The sequence below is a fragment of the Streptopelia decaocto genome (genome assembly GCF_964273445.1).
Source record: "Streptopelia decaocto genome assembly, chromosome: 2".
In the NCBI taxonomy this organism is placed as follows: domain Eukaryota; kingdom Metazoa; phylum Chordata; class Aves; order Columbiformes; family Columbidae; genus Streptopelia; species Streptopelia decaocto.
The window spans coordinates 116,219,812-116,237,233 of record NC_138655.1 but is presented as its reverse complement, the minus strand read 5'-3'; the positions used below and the strand labels follow the sequence as shown (position 1 = coordinate 116,237,233).

At 35.8% G+C, this 17,422-nt stretch overlaps 1 protein-coding gene across 8 annotated transcripts in view; it reads right to left on the bottom strand.

Annotated features, from left to right (window-relative positions):
* Positions 1-17,422, bottom strand: part of ULK4 (unc-51 like kinase 4) — a 240,153-nt gene that overhangs the window by 144,488 nt on the left and 78,243 nt on the right. For all 8 annotated transcript variants that reach the window (XM_082044443.1, XM_082044446.1, XM_082044445.1 and 5 more), the window contains exons 24-29: positions 13,753-13,874; positions 13,369-13,425; positions 11,619-11,670; positions 11,433-11,527; positions 2,157-2,208; positions 1,913-2,057 (exon numbers count right to left, since the gene is read on the bottom strand). In XM_082044443.1, coding sequence (XP_081900569.1) covers positions 1,913-2,057; positions 2,157-2,208; positions 11,433-11,527; positions 11,619-11,670; positions 13,369-13,425; positions 13,753-13,874 — 523 coding nt within the window. The remainder of the gene's footprint in view (positions 1-1,912; positions 2,058-2,156; positions 2,209-11,432; positions 11,528-11,618; positions 11,671-13,368; positions 13,426-13,752; positions 13,875-17,422) is intronic.

Sequence of the window (17,422 nt, the reverse complement as noted above, 5' to 3'; positions counted from 1 at the left end):
CTCAGCTCTTAAAAAGTAGAATCAAAAGGGGTTGAAATATCCACTTCCACACACAGACCGCCCACGTGTGCCTGCTCTCCTCTTCTGACTGTCCACCAGCTGAGTCACACCCTGACCCATCCTTTATCCAACAACAGAAAGACTGAACAACACCAGCAAACACCTCCAAATACAAGCTACTTGTCTCTTCACTTTCTATCTCAGAGTTTCAAGAGCTCTTCTTCTTGGGACAGAGCTTTACATTATCTTTATGACTAGGTTACACTGAATCTTAAACCTCACTTCTCTTTAGATTTAGGCCAGACCCCTTTGCATTCAGATAAAGCTTCTTTTGAGAACTGTAGAGAGCGTATGAGGATTCATTCCTACTTCCATCATTATGTTCTTATCCATACTTAGAACATTGCTGAGCAAAACTTACCTTTCATGTCTTTTTTTGACATCCAAATCAGCCACGTTAGCCTTTTCTTAGTTTATTTTAAAATCTTCTCCAGATTGCACTTTCAGGCTTTCAAGTAAAAATTAAGTTTGATTTTACTGTAGAAAATCCTCCACCCCTCCTCTGCTTTTGGTTTCCTCTCTGCCTTCTTGCACTGATTATTTGCTTGTCACAGGTGAACATATTTACTAGTGATGGGCTCAAACCACAGGTTCAAGTAATGTATTAAATGTGCAGAAACTAGTTAACTCTTTCTGAATCACTAGAAGATTTAGATACTGCTTTACTGAAGAAAATTATCTGACAGCTTTTAATAATGCATATACTCTATTTTTAAAATAATATTCCCAGTTTCCATTTTAATTCATATTGATAAATTCTATATTTCCTATGGAAAAAAAATAAAGTGAATAAAGGTGTGAAAAAAGCTTCACTGTAGAGCTCTAAGACTTCTTTCCCATTCTCACAGAGAAAAGATTATACATCTTGCGTTGACAGAACTTTGGTCTGCAAACTGTAAGAACATCAGTCAATTAGCAAGCGACAGTCTCATTTTGGGGGAAGGCACTGTGCTCCTGTTCATAGTCCAGCATCCATTCCTCCACCCTCTGCCACTTACATAACGTAGGGGTGGGGAACAATTTTCTCACTTAGGGCAGCTAAATATTTACAATTATTAACTTCTGAGAATGACATATTAAAATATGCTGTAACATTATTAGAATAATGTAAAAGATAAATAATGACTCATCACTACTGTACTCATCTGGTGTCCGTGCTTTCCTTCCTCCTACTCACAGATGTTATCACCTCACAGTATGCATGTGCATAACATGGAGAGCTGCCTTTAAGCTCACCTGCAAGTAATTTTGAACTAACAGGCCTCATTTGACCATAAACCATATAAATGAAGTTCGAGGCCACATCTGATACACAGGTTGTAGTTTCATTTAGTCTGCTGTAGGGTTTTTCTGCTGCCTGGGGCAGCAGGAAAGGACAGCAATTTAGAAGTGATGACCCCTGAGTGGATCATGGGGGACTAATTCATTCTGTATTACTCCTTTTTTAATAGTTATATGCCATTCCATATGATTTCACATCATCTTACATGAGGGCACAATATCCAAAATAGACAAAAAGATGTTGCTGCTAGAATGTTCTGACTTTATTAGTAGAAGATGAACACTTAAATCACAGCCCAAAAGTCAGGAGAAACTTGTTTTTCTCCAAGAGCAGCCAGAGGCACAGCATCAGAAATAACTGTGGCACAAAAGTTGCATTTGTCTTGTATATGTCAAAGCACTAAATAAACCTGAAAGAGAGATACTGGGCAAAGAATTCTGGCAAGAGTTAATTGCTATGCCTCTTTTTATTTTGCCATTTTAACACAAAACAGGTAGTTAAAACATATACTCTGTCATAACGGATTGAGTATCAAGTTATTCCCCATTGCAGGAGTAATGTTGTACTTACTGAGGCAGCAATGAATCTCTAATGAGAGACAGAAGCTTGCTGTTTGAGTGGCGGCTCTCCTCTTTCTCCTCAGCCATGACCTCGTGGCTTAAAAGCAGCGATGTGGTTTCTGAGAGCAACCGCAAGCTGAAGAGTCTCCATTCCACTTGAAAACAAAGGTGCCAAGAATGTGACCACACCGAAGTCTAATTAAAACAAAATGTGGAATTCATGGAAACTGTACTTGATGTGGCCATATACTTACCATTCTGACTGCAGACCAAAGAAACTAGTGGTGGGAGGATACAGTCTTCAACCTAAACCCAAGAATTAGAAAGATCTGGCTTAGATTACTCATAGGGGAAAAATAGAACAGAGATACATTATCATCTCTGTTTATTCCACTGCTAGAGACCTTAACCAAAGAGATGAATAACCATGGAAATTAATCCATAATCACACTTATAAAGCTGCCAAGTTCACTTTTCTCTGGTAAGCTGTCACAGAGTTACAGATAGTAAGGTACTTTTACATAGAAAACAACAGTAATTCTGGTATAATTCATTGAGAATGCATTTTAATTTAAAATACAGAATTCAGGGCAGATGTAAGATATTAAGAAAGAAGCGTATTAGAATATCTATTAATCCTGATGCTTTAATCCATAAACTAATCTTCGAATAGAGTTCAGATTAAACATCCTTCTAAAATAAACCTGCATAGAACTAAAATATGTCAGGAAAGATGTACTACTTCTAACAATATCAAGAGAGTCTTGAAAAAATTTAAACTTATTCCATTCTGGTAATGCACAGCCTTCAATTAAAATTGAAATTTACAGTTTTAAGATTGGAAATATGAAAAAAAATAATCTAGTCAACTCTTTATTGTCCATGGGTGCATTGTTACAGATTAATCCTCTGTCACAGGACTAGTCAGCTTAGTTCCATCTGAAATCAACTTATGGGAAACTAGGCCATAACTCAGTTTTATATATATAATTTTACAAAAATAGTGTATTATTAGAATTCTCTAGAAGAGAATGAATTGCTAAGTCTTAAATCATTGGTAAAATATGATTATTCAGACAGGACATGCTTTGGTTTTTAGGGAAAAGATTGATGGACAGCCCTGCAATTTTTAAGTATGCATCAGGGATATGGAGCTTTTCCTTGGATTTATTTATACAAATAAAATTACTGTGTAGGTTCTCACTATACCATGGACAAGATTTGTTGTAACAAGACTGCCCTATAATTCCTTTTAATTCTTTAATTCCTTCTAATTTGTTTTAATTTCTTTTAGTGATTAATACTAGATTTCTCTAGATTTATGCAGCTACTATCAAGAAATATCAGTAGAAGCTGAAAGTATACATGAAAAGAGGTCACTAAATGAAGTTAGTCACCAATAACTACAATGAACAACAATTTCATTGCTAGTTGGTGGTCTCAGATAAATGAATCTCTGACATTAAGGGATTCATTTTGTCTACCTTTTTTTCATTTCTAAATAAAACTCCCAAAAGATGCCTTTGTTACATACTTTCAATAAAAGAGGTAAAGGACTCTGCTTGAGCTATGGAAGCTGAACTACTCTTACACGTATAAATAGCCTTTACATGTCTATAGATAATGCTATATATCAGAGATGTAGTGGCTTTTGTAACACTTCATAATTTTGAAATATTTCATGGTATTTTCAGTTAATATGCAATAAGATAAACAAAAATACTACATTGCACTCCAAAAACTCCATTAGTGCAGGTTTCTAAACTGTTCTTCAAATGGTAATTTCTCAGTCATACCTGTGAGGTAGAATAAAAAGGTGTATGTACTTAAAGTCTTTTACTCCAAAAAAAACCCAAATCAATTCAACCTACTGCAACGCTTCTCAAAGAGACACATTTAAGTGGTAAAGGTGAGAGAAGAGGCAAACGAGCATCTCCCTACTGTCTGAAGGAATGTAGGGACTCAGAATGTTACGAATCACTCAGCAGCAGCATTGACTCAGACCGATACCAATTAGGATGGCAGTATGCAGCAGTATGATGCAAATTCAATTTCTAAAACTTCAAATCTTTTTTCACTTTCATCTAGTTTTAACAGTAGTCTTTCCACATTACCAAATGCAGTGAAGCCAGTCATAAGTCTTTCTAAGATAAATATATTTTAAACTGTCGTCATCATTCTTTAGGTCTTAAAGAATTGCAATAGGTTTTTCTGAACTTTTTCTAACATGAACCTCAGATTTGGCAAACTGTTTAGAACTGAATTCTCCACAGCAGGTGTTTGACTCATGTCAGTTTGGTGTGAGGAGACCAACTAAATGAAACACTAATCCTATGGAAATTGTTTTGTGGTGCAAGAGGCATATCAGAAGGCACATGCTGATGGGAGAAGCAAGTATTAAATTGCACATGAACCTTAAATCAGATACTTCCTAACTCTGCAACCCTCATCTTCTCTCCATGCAAATTGTGTCACTATTTTTTAATAATGTGTACATGAAATTGCAAACAAGATATGAACTAAACAAGTAATTAGTGAGGAGAAATACGCTGATGTGTAATTGTACATAAAGTATTTTTAATAAATTCACCAGTGAATTGCACAAGTTCCTGTAAGGTATGTATACAGAAGCATGTTATTAGTATTTTGGCATTTTCTAGAGGGCTTGAAAGAAACAGAAGAATACTCAAACAAGGATTCATTTTTTCTACTTTTAAATGACTACTGACATCTACATGGAATCAAATCTCCATATATGCATGAAGGTAGTCAGATATTTTTTCTTGTTTCATTCTTTAACACTAAGACTGGTTACATTTAAAAGCTGGAAAATATTCTTCTTTAAGCCTAAACAGACTATATTATGATCATAACTTTATCTAGGTTTCTACCACCTCCTAAATAGCCTGATATCCATTTCTTGATAAATCCCTATCTGCACAAAGCCACCATTGTATAACTCTGTAATGACGGCATTCAAAGTCTATGCTGCCACAACTGTGCTGTTATCAGTACCCAAAATAGCAATGAAATACTAGAAACTTCCATATACAGTACATTCACATCTCCCAGCTATAATACATAAATATAGAACCAAAGAAAAATGTAGCTCAGACCTGGTAATCCCATTTCTGACAACTGGAAAGAAGCAGAAAAGGAGTAGGAGAAATAGACCAAGCATAAAGCTCAACTCTGGTGTCTATTAAGGTAATCTTGAGTTAAGAAACTTCCTAAGCTGGTGTTGTATCTGTATTTTCACATTTAATGATGCTTACTAGACTCTTCTCCCATATAGTAGTCCAACCCTACCCTAAACGTACTTATACTTTTAGCATGTGAAATTCCTACAGCACTGAATTCCACACTTCAGTTATGCCTTATGTAAAGGCACTTCCTTGTTTATTTTAAAGCAGCTAGCTTGATAGTCATTTACTTTCATTTCATGAAAACCATGAATAATTATTTCCAATTCATCTTTCCCACGCCATTCATAATTTTATATTCTCAATTCTTTTGTTTCCGAGCTGAAGTACTTATCTACTTAGTCCCTCCTCGCATCATTGAGCTGTACTTTTTCTTCTTAAGCTTCATTCCCTTGGAGGGTGAATGACCACAACTGCATTCAGTATTCAAGGCCTGAGGGCAGTGTGGACTCACCATGGCATACTGATGTTTTCTGCTTTTTTGTCTAATCTATTACCAGTCATTTCTAATAATATAGTTGTCTTTCTGATTCCTGCTGAGTATAAAGCTATCATTTTCATAGAAAAATGATGCTAAAAGATCTCCAGAACAGTTACAAGTAGTTTAGAGCATGACACTGCATATGCATAGTTGGAATGATGTTCCTCCTGTGCGTCGCTTGACATTTATTAGTATTGAATTGCATGTCATTTTCCTGTCCTTTAACTCAATATCTTGAAATCTTCTGCAACTCTTCTGCCAGTTTTAATTTTCACTGGTGTGAATAATTTAGTGTCATCATTCACTTCTGTCACCTCATTCATTCTCTTTTCTGGATTAGTTATAACTAGTGCACGTTGTAAGACAGATCTGTGTAAGGCACCATTTTTAATATACCTAAATTTTAAAAATCTGATCTCTATTCTCTACTTAGTAAATTTTAGCTAGTTAGAAGAAGTTAATATGTCAGAGGCAAGAGGGAGGGGCCACTGATGGATTTGAAGAATCTTTGGTGCATGACTTTGTCAAGAACTTTTTGGAAATCCAAGCACAGTATGCAGAACCAGAACGTCTGTCTCTATAATGTTCATGGATTTCTGCAAGGAAAACTCTACCAGTGAGGTATGATCACCCAGCAAAAGCTGTACTCACTTTTCTACATTATTTAATTACTTACAAAAAACAGATCTTTTGAAAACATGGCACAATTTTTATAGAAATTCTTTTGCAAAGTCTGTATGTGACTTCAGCCCTCAAAAGAGAAAGAGAGACAAGCCACAGTATCACACTAGTTAGGTATTCACCAACTACTAGGAGGCTTGAAAGAGAAAACTATAATTTCAGTCCTTCTCTGCTTGTCTCCACTGGTCAAGAGATGTCAGACACAAGACCTGAACCCTAAATATATGTTCCTGCTTGGTTAAAAACGAACAAACATTGCCTTGGCTTTACTTGCCCTTACCAAACAAAATCCAAGCTCCACAAGTACCCACTAAAAAAGCAGTTATAACACTGCAAGGGCTCACAGTGGAAGGATCCAATACACTAAAACCCGTATTTAGCAGGAGGTAGCCCCTAAGAATGATGACAGAGAACTAAACTTCCATTCACTTGTGCTAGTCAGCAAGGATGAATTCAACTATTCAACATATACATGCAACCATCATGTATTAATGAACTAGCATACAAACAAACCTATCCATTATCCCTGACAACTTTACCTATGTTTATATGGATAGCTTAACCTTCTTCTCAAGGCCACAGAACTTACCTCAATATGGTTAACATAATCAACCTAAAAAAATCTCTACCTTGATTAAAACTGAGTTTCAGAGCTCTTCAAATCAGTGCTTAAGGCCAAAGTCTTGACATTTGGTATTAAACTGGGTAGACAGAAAAAGTAAGAGGCTTAAAGCCTGGTCCAGTAGCATTTGTGAACCATGCTGTTCTCAAGTGAAAAATCAGATTCAGGAATTAAACTTACATAATGAAACTACTCTATCCATTCCATGTAGCTATTATATCTAAACTTGCAAGTGACTAAACCCATTACTTTACTTCCAGAGATTTTCCTAAAGCTATCTGGTTCCTTTCAGTGTGGATATGTTTGACTCTACAACTACTGACAAATATCTTTTCCATATCCACTTTTCAAAGTAGAGTGTTCCAAAGCAAAGACCATCAGCTCCCAAACCCCTTTTTTACAGTCTCATGTAAGATCCACAACCTCCAACATCACCTTGACATTCATCCTCATTAAAATTCCACATTCAAAGTTATTGCTGAAAGTGACCATCAAATTAAGACCCTGCTGCCTTCAAATTTCTTAAAGCATTTGCTGGAGGCACAGCATGCTCCTCAGTGTTTTAATATTGCCAGTAATCTCTCAGAAAGTAATAGAGAAAATAATCTAATGCATGTTAGAATGAATCAGGGAGAAGGATGACATTTCTGTAATTTTTTTGGAAAAGTCTTCACAACTTCAGAATCTTCATTGAGGTTTTTCTTTTCTTCCTTACTTCTGGGAAGAGACAGCACTCACTGACTGACTCAATATGTCTATTAGTATAGACACGGTTTCACAAAGATATCTCATGTCATGGGGATTAGCTTAATGATCAGAAAGCTACATGGGGTGTAGAATTTCAATTTACTTGAAAAGGGAAAGTGATTGAAGAAAAGTTGTACAATAGGTTTTATACATATAGTCACATCTTACACTGACAAAATTAAGGTGTCAGTGGTTAGATCAGAACAGCCTGTGGATGAAGAACATCACTGATGCTGAATCAAGAAAAGACTAAGATGAGAAGAAAAATGCACTTGCAGAAGTTTCTAGCCCTTCTGTTGTCATCTTTGGTGAAAATAACAGCTCTCATACTGTCAAACAGATTTCCATGTCATACTGCTTTTCCCTTGATTTCCCATCAAGAAACTCATGTTCAGGGTGTTTTTATTTCAGTCTGATTTTTAAAAATGTGTTTTAAAACCTTGAGGAGGAGAATCGCTGCTTAAAACTTTTGCCTCAACTAGAAAAGAACTTTCATGCTTCGGGTAAAATATCATCTGTGCAGTATACAGATCATTTTTGGGAACTGCCTGTCATCATGAACCTTAGCACTGCTCAAAGTGCTCTGAATTAGCGTATGTCCTTTTTTTTTCAGGCAAATAAATATATCTAACAGAGAAAAGAAAAATACAAAGGATACACTCAGCACAGAGTTATTGCAGCTAATTATATCTAAACCTTTTAGATATATATATATATATTTCCATTTTAGGTATATGGTGGTAACAGGCAGTTGGACTTCTGTCAGTTTAAGACACTGGGGTTTATATTCCACTCCAGCCTATAGAGACTCTTCCTGATGGCCTTCATCATTATATTTGCACACTTGAAAATCTACAGGTTTGTCAAAACTTGCTGAGTAATGCTTACTGTTAGCTTTTACTTTGTATCTTGTAAAAAGTACACAGTTGCACACAAAATTAAATTACTGCTCACTACTGGCTTTTGTTTGAGCACTTTCAATTAATTTCCCTTAACTTTATCATACTTAGCAATATATAATACAATCAGTGCCCATGGAAATGAATCTCCTCAATAACCAGCTTCAGGTTGATGATAATCAGAAATTTGATAATAGAAAAATCAATTCATTCAATTTTCTTTGTTCAAGGTACAAATATAAAGGCAAATCAAACATGAACCAAAACCCAGAATAAGCAATTATTTACTTCTCAAAGTGGAAAAGAACCTGAAATGTTGATCTTAAATTCCTATTAACTTACACAATTTCCATTGCAGTTAAAATTAAAACAGAACTGAACTGAAAATCTTAGTGGTTCTGCTTGATTAATACAGCCTCACTTTTTATTAAATTCATTAAACTTTATTAGAAATGCATTTAATTTCTGATTAGAAACTTCAAAGCAATGTCACAGTTGGAATGGAAAAAATACATCCTCTCAAGAAGGTTTTGGCATTCCCCATGCCCTCTCCATAAAATGTTGTTTGTAACCAACTTTGTCTAAATGAGCAATCCAGGCTTCAGAGACCAGCCTATGATACACTTTTCTCCCCAGTAAGAGAATTTCCTATTAACCAGTGTTATACTTAAATATTGATCTGGAAGGTTGAACATGTCTTGCTTCAACTTTTTAAAAAAGCACCGAGTTCTGCTGGGTGCTGACATTTATATTCATAGATTCTAGTCATGCTCAGCGAGCAGCAATTAGAAGATATCCCTTGAGTAACAGCAATTCTAAAAATATTCTGTATGCATCATAGAAGATGAAGTACCACTTTCTGCTAAAGTAATGTATGCTGTACATTCAAGTATAATTAGCACACTAGACTTCGTAAATAGTATTAAACTAATTACTGTTTGTACCACTAGTGGCAGATGTGGTTAGAAATTATTAATTAGAGTGGACAATTTCTTGAAATTAACATACCAAATACAAGGCAATTTCTTCACTTTATTTTGTGTGTGAATGGCTATTTGCAGAGTGTCAGGAGGTCTCTTTTATAATTAGGAAGAACTGTTACTTATGAAAATGAGCAAGTGAAGTAATAGATTTTATTTTCTAAAAAAAAAAAGAAATAAAATAATTTTTAAAAAAGCACTTTCAGATGGATTTTAAATAAACACCTAAAACTTTCAACATATCTGAAGATGTAAACTGTTCCCAAGAATTTTAGATATTTGAATAAAACTCAACTACTGGTAGCCAGGGGTTGCTTAAAAGAGAGTGGGATAGTCAATCCCTGGCTTCAATATAATGTTCTGCTGAATTTGGGGATAGGAGCAAGGGAAAAGGGGTTGTGAAAGGGAGCTGTCTCCTTGGTGCTATTTTTTCAGGGAAAAAAACCCAAGATCATTCAAGTTTAAACAGCTGAGGGAATCTTTATTTAATGTGCTGGCACAAGGTGTTGCAATTTCAGTAAATGTTGGTGGACCTCCCTAAAAAATGGAACATACTCCTGTCAATATAAGACATGCTGATAACACACAAAATTAAAACATTTATTTTTTAAAACTGAGGTGATTCTAGAACGATACAGTCATAATACAATGACTTACAGGCTGACAGGCATGTAAGGAAATGCCAATAGCTATTCACCTACATTCGTATTTCTTTTCTAGAATATCATTTGCCATATTAAAGTGAATTGAACTGTTTAGTTCTGTACTATTTTCCTTCTGACTATTAATTGGTTAGATTTTTGTGCACAAGGACCTTTTTCTTGAATAGCACTCTTTTGTGAGCATTAGTGAAAATAAACATTAAACTATTTGAATTCCTATTTATATTTTTTATTTATTTTAATATTTTCACTTACTAAGGATTTATCATCTAAATACTCAACTGTCACACTCACCAAGTAAGACACAACTTTTAAAAACAATTTGTAAGACCACCCATTCTTATCTAGCACAATCCCTAATATCACTCATTCTTATGAATTTATCAATTTGCCAATGCCTTTCTTGATTTAAGTGCTATATTGTATGTGCCCTTAACCTAATTCCAATACAAACATATACATTTCAGTTTGAATGAAACGGTCACCCCAGCATGTATGATAGGTTACACTTTTGGTAGGAATTCAGGCACAATAATGCACTGGTACAGGTTACAATGATTTGTCAATCACTGATTCAAACATTCTGGCCTACTGATTTACTGACCACTATTTCACAATGTAACCTTTCTCGTTTCAGCTAGTTTAGCTCCAAGTAAATCATTTAACAAAAGCCTTCAAAGAAACCAGATCTTTAGTGATGTAAGAAGCTTACAGTGTGTGGGTTTGGTAATTGTAATGCAATTTTTCGTCAGCAACCTGTTAAACAAAAACCCCACCATAACTCCTATAAACTAGTACTCTTGATGATGATCTCTTCAGAAAACGTATTGATGGAATGAGATTGTCAGCCCTCAGAGGTGGTCTTTCCAAGCTACATGAAAAGCATAATGACAAATGAAGTGGTGGAATTTTAACTAATACACAGCAACACACTTGCTCGGAGGCTGAAGAAAGACTTACAGAATCAAGTGTTATAATCACATGAAAATCATTTTAAGAACTGTTATTTCTAAACTTTAAGCCCTTCTCTTTCTCCCTGTAACTTTTCAAGTAAATACAGTAAACAGAGTCTAAATGCGTTGCTGCTGCTTTGAAAACTAAATATCTCTATAAACAATAAGGATTTTTCCTATCAAATAGAACCACAATACATTTTAAGCCATCATTTAAACAGTTTATAAAACTTCAAAACATTCTATTATCAATGGAATCAGGCCAATTAGCCTGCAATTATTTAATTTGTTGCCAGACTTACGGTCAAGCGATAGATTGTCAACAAGACAGGATGCTGTGTTATTGCTTCAAAGGTTGATAAAGTAGTCTTAATCAATTCTTCTGATGCAGCTTGCCCTATTAGTAAAAATAATTGTATTTCTTTGTAAAATGCAACAGTTATAATGCCTGCTTATAACATTACAGCAATAACATAGGTTAACCTTACCTATTGCTCCATCCAAGTTTGTTTCTCCTGAATCTATTGATTTGATAAAATTCTACAGAAGAAGAGGCATGTATGTTAAAACACTTTAGAAACAGAAGCCAAGAAGCATAATGACTGAATAATTACCACATGACATTCTTTAAGGGACTGTGCAAATACAAAATGTTAATGTACCTATATCATGAAACACTGTCATAATAATTAAGATATTAAGGACTGAAAGCATTAATGAACAAGCTGTTACAACGTAACTTTGCAAGACTGTAATGCTGCTGGATACTTACGTAGAGTACAGTAAGGACTATTACTCTGACTAGTGTCAGGAGTGATAACATTTCCAGCTGAATAGACTGTAATTAAATATCTTTATGGTTAACAGAAAACTGTAATTTCTTAGAAGACTTTGAACTACCTTGCATATGGCTATGTTAAAATAACTCATGAAGAAGACAAAGACCCTCCAAGCAATGCAATTTTTGTTTAGTTGTACCGTGTTTTTGATCTCCCTGCACACCACACACACTATGGACACAGTTACACATTGGAGAACATACAAAAATGCATAATCTCCTATTAAAAATCACTGAAATCAGTCACAATTTTTTGTCATTATATCTTAAATTGGCCTAAGTGTCCACATGGGCTATCTTTTTCTCAGTATGTATGAAACATTTGAAGGATTCTTCTCTAACGGAAAACACAGTTAGAAACTAAGTAAATATTTCATAATTTAAATGTATCTCATAAAAACCAACTCCTTCTGTTAAAAAAAACAGTTATTTTATCTTCCTGATCATTTGAAGAAAATGACTAGTCATTATCTAATTAACTTGTTTTGGAAGAGAGTAAATTTGGTTTGCTCATTTCTGACAATTTCACACCTAATCATAGTCTTATGACCAATTAGGAAAAATCGATATAGGTGGTGCAAAAATTGTTCTGGCTACTAATGCTTATTTCCTTAATTTTACATTAGAAACACAAGAAGAAGATGTATTTATACCAAAAAAAAAACATCTGGATGATTTTAAGCAACGGAGAGAAATGGGGTGTGTGTTCTGCTATAGGAGAGTCTGTGCCTTGTGCACCCGACTGGGAGTCTAGTATTAGCTGTGCCTTTGGGGCAGAGCATGTCCTGTGTATTTCTGTTTGCAGCTGAAGACATGAAAGGGAAACTGTCCCAACTCCCTCTCAATATCTTTGGACAACACTACTGAAAATTACAGTGTTGATGGGAATAACTTCAAAGCAGCAAAAAAAAAAATCTCAGTGAACAACAGTTACAGGAAAATAACTATTCTTTTTCTTCCAGATACCAAGCACACATGTTTCTGTTCCTAATAATTTCTTACTGTTAAGAGTAAGAAAAGTAAGTCTTAGAGGCCTCAATTATAGCACAGTACTTCGAAAACATACAAGCTGATGATCAAATGTCCCATTATAGATGTCAGTGGGAATGTTGTAAAACACAAAATTCCAGAGTAGACTGTCACCTGGTAAAATGGATGGTTACTCTTCCAGAAGTAATTAGCCATATCATAACACCATTATGTAAAATGGATTCAAATTTGATATTGTCTGACAATATATGAAGTTTTGAATATGATCAAAGCTTGAATTTTATATTCAGAATGTAGTTCTCTCTCCAATTTATAAACTTCATTTAAATTTGCTACATTAAAATAATTTCCAAAATTGTATGCATATGTTGGTTTTGTAAACAACTTTTAACTTAGATGGTTATACTCACAAGTAAGGTCCCATAATTGAAAAGAAATTCCTCTGTGACTATCTGGGGACGAAATACCTATTTGAATATAGCAAAAGTTGAAAAAATTACATTAAATGCACATATTATGACCAGAAAAAATAAAATATGTTTTCACAGCCATGATAAAAAGAGAGGACAAAATATGTATTTGCTTCTATCATTAGAGTTGTCTTACAATGTACAAAAATAAGGCTTACATCTTTAATGCTGCTACATAGCCAGAATACTCATCAACTTAACTACACATTAATAAAAAGTCTATTTTATCCATTCTGACCATGATCAGCAAAAATTAGAATTTGGGAACCTGAAAGAGTTTGTCCATTGTTTAACAATTTGTTGGGAAAAAAAAAAAAATTCTACCTGGGATGTCACAAGATGAAGCACTACAGACATCATAGGAAGGCACATCTTCAGCTGTTTGGCCTGAACTGTTGATGGGTGTTTACGTCCAGAGACATTAGTTAAGGCAGCGAGAATGTCGCCTACAGAAAATAAGATTTCAGACTGATCTAACATAATGGGTTTACTAAACAACAGCAACGACACATAAAACATCTCCGTTCCAGTATCCTCTGCTCAATCCTGTCTTCTTCCTCCTGCCAAAAGTAGTGTTCATGTGACTGCACGATCTATCAGGCTGATCCAGCACTTTTCTTTCCTAGCTCTTTCCTAGCCAGGGCAATTTCCTGCTCTGGCTACAGGGACAGGCTTGCAAATGTGACCTCTGGCAGAACAGTGAGGACAGAAACACAAGGCAGGTATAGAAGCAAAGATTAAATTACTCCTCTTGGTGGTGTGGACTCGTACTGGCTTTAGGTGGCTACATATGCATGGGCTTATACTCTTGAAATTCTATGGATGCAATTCTAATTCCAGTGAAATAAAAAGGAAAATTCTCATGGCCTCCAGGGGACCAAGAACTGAATTCCCTGTGATTACTGGGTGACATAGCTCAAGTAGAATGTTTTTCCTGCAGCATGATACCACTGCAAGAAAAAACTAACATCCTCAACCTCCTTCCAAAAGATCCTCCACCAGACATGCACACACACATTCTCATACAGAAGTTTAACAAGTGACCTAAAGCAACAGGAATTCTCATGTTCTCATAAAAAAGGTAGAAGGAGGTCAATGAGAGAACTTAGTTGCCTCCATAACAAACCTCAGACACAATAATGAGGGAGTAAAATTATAATTGCAATAGTGAAAATTATACTTCAAACTTCAGAAGAGATGTATAAGAATCAAGGAATATTATTCTAAATTTGTGTTCCATTAACTATTGTCACAGAAGAGCGAGACCTCTTCTGCATGTGATAAAGAATAGAAGCAGCAAGAAAAAGCCACAGCTCATATGCGAAGAAGGAAAATTCTGCCCCTATAGCCTGAAAATATTGAAAGCCAAATCCTGTCTTGAAAGAACACCTAACTATATTTTTCCCCAGTGAAAGAGCTGCACAAACTGTAAAAGGGAAATGACATAGACATTAAACAAAGGACAGGATTTGGTATTTCATATGATTTTCATGCCAGAAAAGGCCCTTCCTTTCAGAGTAAGTCACAGAGCTTATTCATGATGAATAATACCAATGCTTTTCTTCTGCTCCCATGGAGTTCAGTTTTCAACATAAGCAGAAATGACAGAGCCTGGCAATAAAGCAGGTTGTAAAAATGCCTGGCCTTAAAAATTCGACTTGTTCTATAACACACTGCTCAAGAAAAAGAAGGCACCACTCAAAACTCTCCAAATACATAAACCAAAATATTGTTTTTTCATCAACACATTCTTGTTTTGAATTACTCACAATACTGTAATTCAACAAGACCTCTGTGGCTAGCAACAAATAATTTACTGAACAGTCTACTCTCTCTCTAGGTTTATAGCTACACCTGGTGGAAGAAGACGGGATCAGTAAAGAGCTTAGATGAATGCATATTTTAAAAGCCAGCTAGGATTAATTCTAAATCAACAGTTAAATTGCTTTTAACTGTTTCAGTTTGCAAATCTGTTTTTTTTTCTTGGGACCCCATAGCTTTTGCCTCAAGCAGAACATGTTCCTCTGTCATCCTACAGTAAAAAGAAAAAGCCTTCTGATAAATGGGGACAAATATGGACAGATAACTTAATAAAAAACACAACACAAATCTGGCTTGGAAAGAAAAGCAAAGTGTAAAAATTATGCTTGATATACCAGTTGTCAATATCAAATTGAAATTGTACATCAGTAGTAAAAAACATCCAGCAGAATACATGCTAAAGCAGTTGATGTATTATGCATATAATTATAGTAACTATATATTTGACACATGGTACTTCCAGGTTCTTGAAGAAATATCAGGGCCTACTATATTAGTTGCATATAGTACATATGGACCGCAGGAGGTGAATTTCTGCCTCAAACATTTACAGTCTGAGACATTCAAATCCTGAAATACAGCCAACATGCGAACTTGATATTTAGTTAGAAAAATTAGATCAAGTATTTGCAGCAAGGCAAAAATTTGCATTGTCATAGGAACTGAAGTTTCTTTTAAGAATAGCAGCGTGACATTTAGGTCTACTGACCTTTGCAGTGCTACCATTTCATTTTCAATATTCTAGTGATAACGTAGAGAAGACAAAAAATAAATTTGGTATCATCTCACCAGAAAATAATTTCATGAAAAAAAAAAGTTTCATCATTTAATGACAAAGCATGTACCAGCAGGGTTGGTTTTGCTCCCTTTCTTTTCTTGGATATTCATAGCATTTCCTCCCCAGTATTCCTATTTAGCTTTCTTACTGTATTCTGTGGCAGATGTCACCCACCAGAAGTTTTAATAAGAATTTTAATGATGATTCAGACTGGACACTCCACTCATACTTTGTCCCTCCTTTCTTCCTTCCTTCCTTCTTTCCTTCCTTCCTGTCTTCTTCTTCCTCCCTTCTTTCTCTCTTCTTCCCTCCATCCTTCCCTCATCTTCTCTTTCTCCATCCCTTCTCCTCCTCCATCCTTCCCTCCAGTCAGTTCCTTCCCTTCTCCCTGCTTCCTCTTTCCTTCCTTTTCTTCCTACCATCCTCTGCTCTTTGCTTCCTCCTTCCAACCTCCTCCCCCTTCCCTTCCTCCTTCTTCCCTTTCCTCTCTAACTCTCTTCCTTTTCTTCTTTATTTTCTTCCTTCACTCATTACTAATTAACTTTTTTAAATAAAAATCTCATCTTTGCTCATACAACATACAGTACAGCTTTTTCCAGGAAAGACAATCCCAATGTTCTTACTCATCTAGGGTAATTTCTGTGATATTTCTTTTATTCAATATGAACTCTATGTTCAAATTTCACCAACAGTTCCTCCTTCATTTTTCAAGATTTTATCTATTACTTTTGTACAAATGGCCAAAATTCACATCCTGTTTCATCGCCTGCTCTTGACTGTATCCCCAGACCCTCAAACTAATTTCTTTCTACTCCAGTTTCTTCTCTGGTTGCCCAGTGAGTCCAAACCATGCCCTGCAATTTGCAGGTTTTGTCCTATTTGCACGCATGCCTTTCACTGTCCCTTCCGCGAGTCCCCTCTTCCCCAGTACCTCATCCCATTATGACAAGTTAGAGCATTGAGAGCAGCCCTGTGGAGAAAGACTTGGGGGTACTGGTGGGTGAAAGATCAGACAAGAGCCAGCAGTGTGCACTTGCAGCCCAGAAGGCCAATTGTATCTTGGGCTGCATCACAAGGAGCGTGGCCAGCAGGTCAAGGGAGGTGATTCTGCCCCTCTGCTCTGCTCTGGTGAGACCCCATCTGGAGTCCTGCATCCAGCTCTGGAGCCCTCAGTACAGGAAAGACATGGACCTGTTGGAGAGGGGCCAGAGGAGGCCACAAAAATGATCAGAGCTCTGATCAGAACACCTCTCCTATGAGGACAGGCTGAAAAAGTTGGGGTTGTTCAGCCTGGAGGAAAAAAGGCTTCAGGGAGACCTTATTGCTGCCTTTCAGTACTTAGAAGGGGCCTGTAAGAAAGGTGGGGACAGACTTTTGAGCAGGGCCTGTTATGAC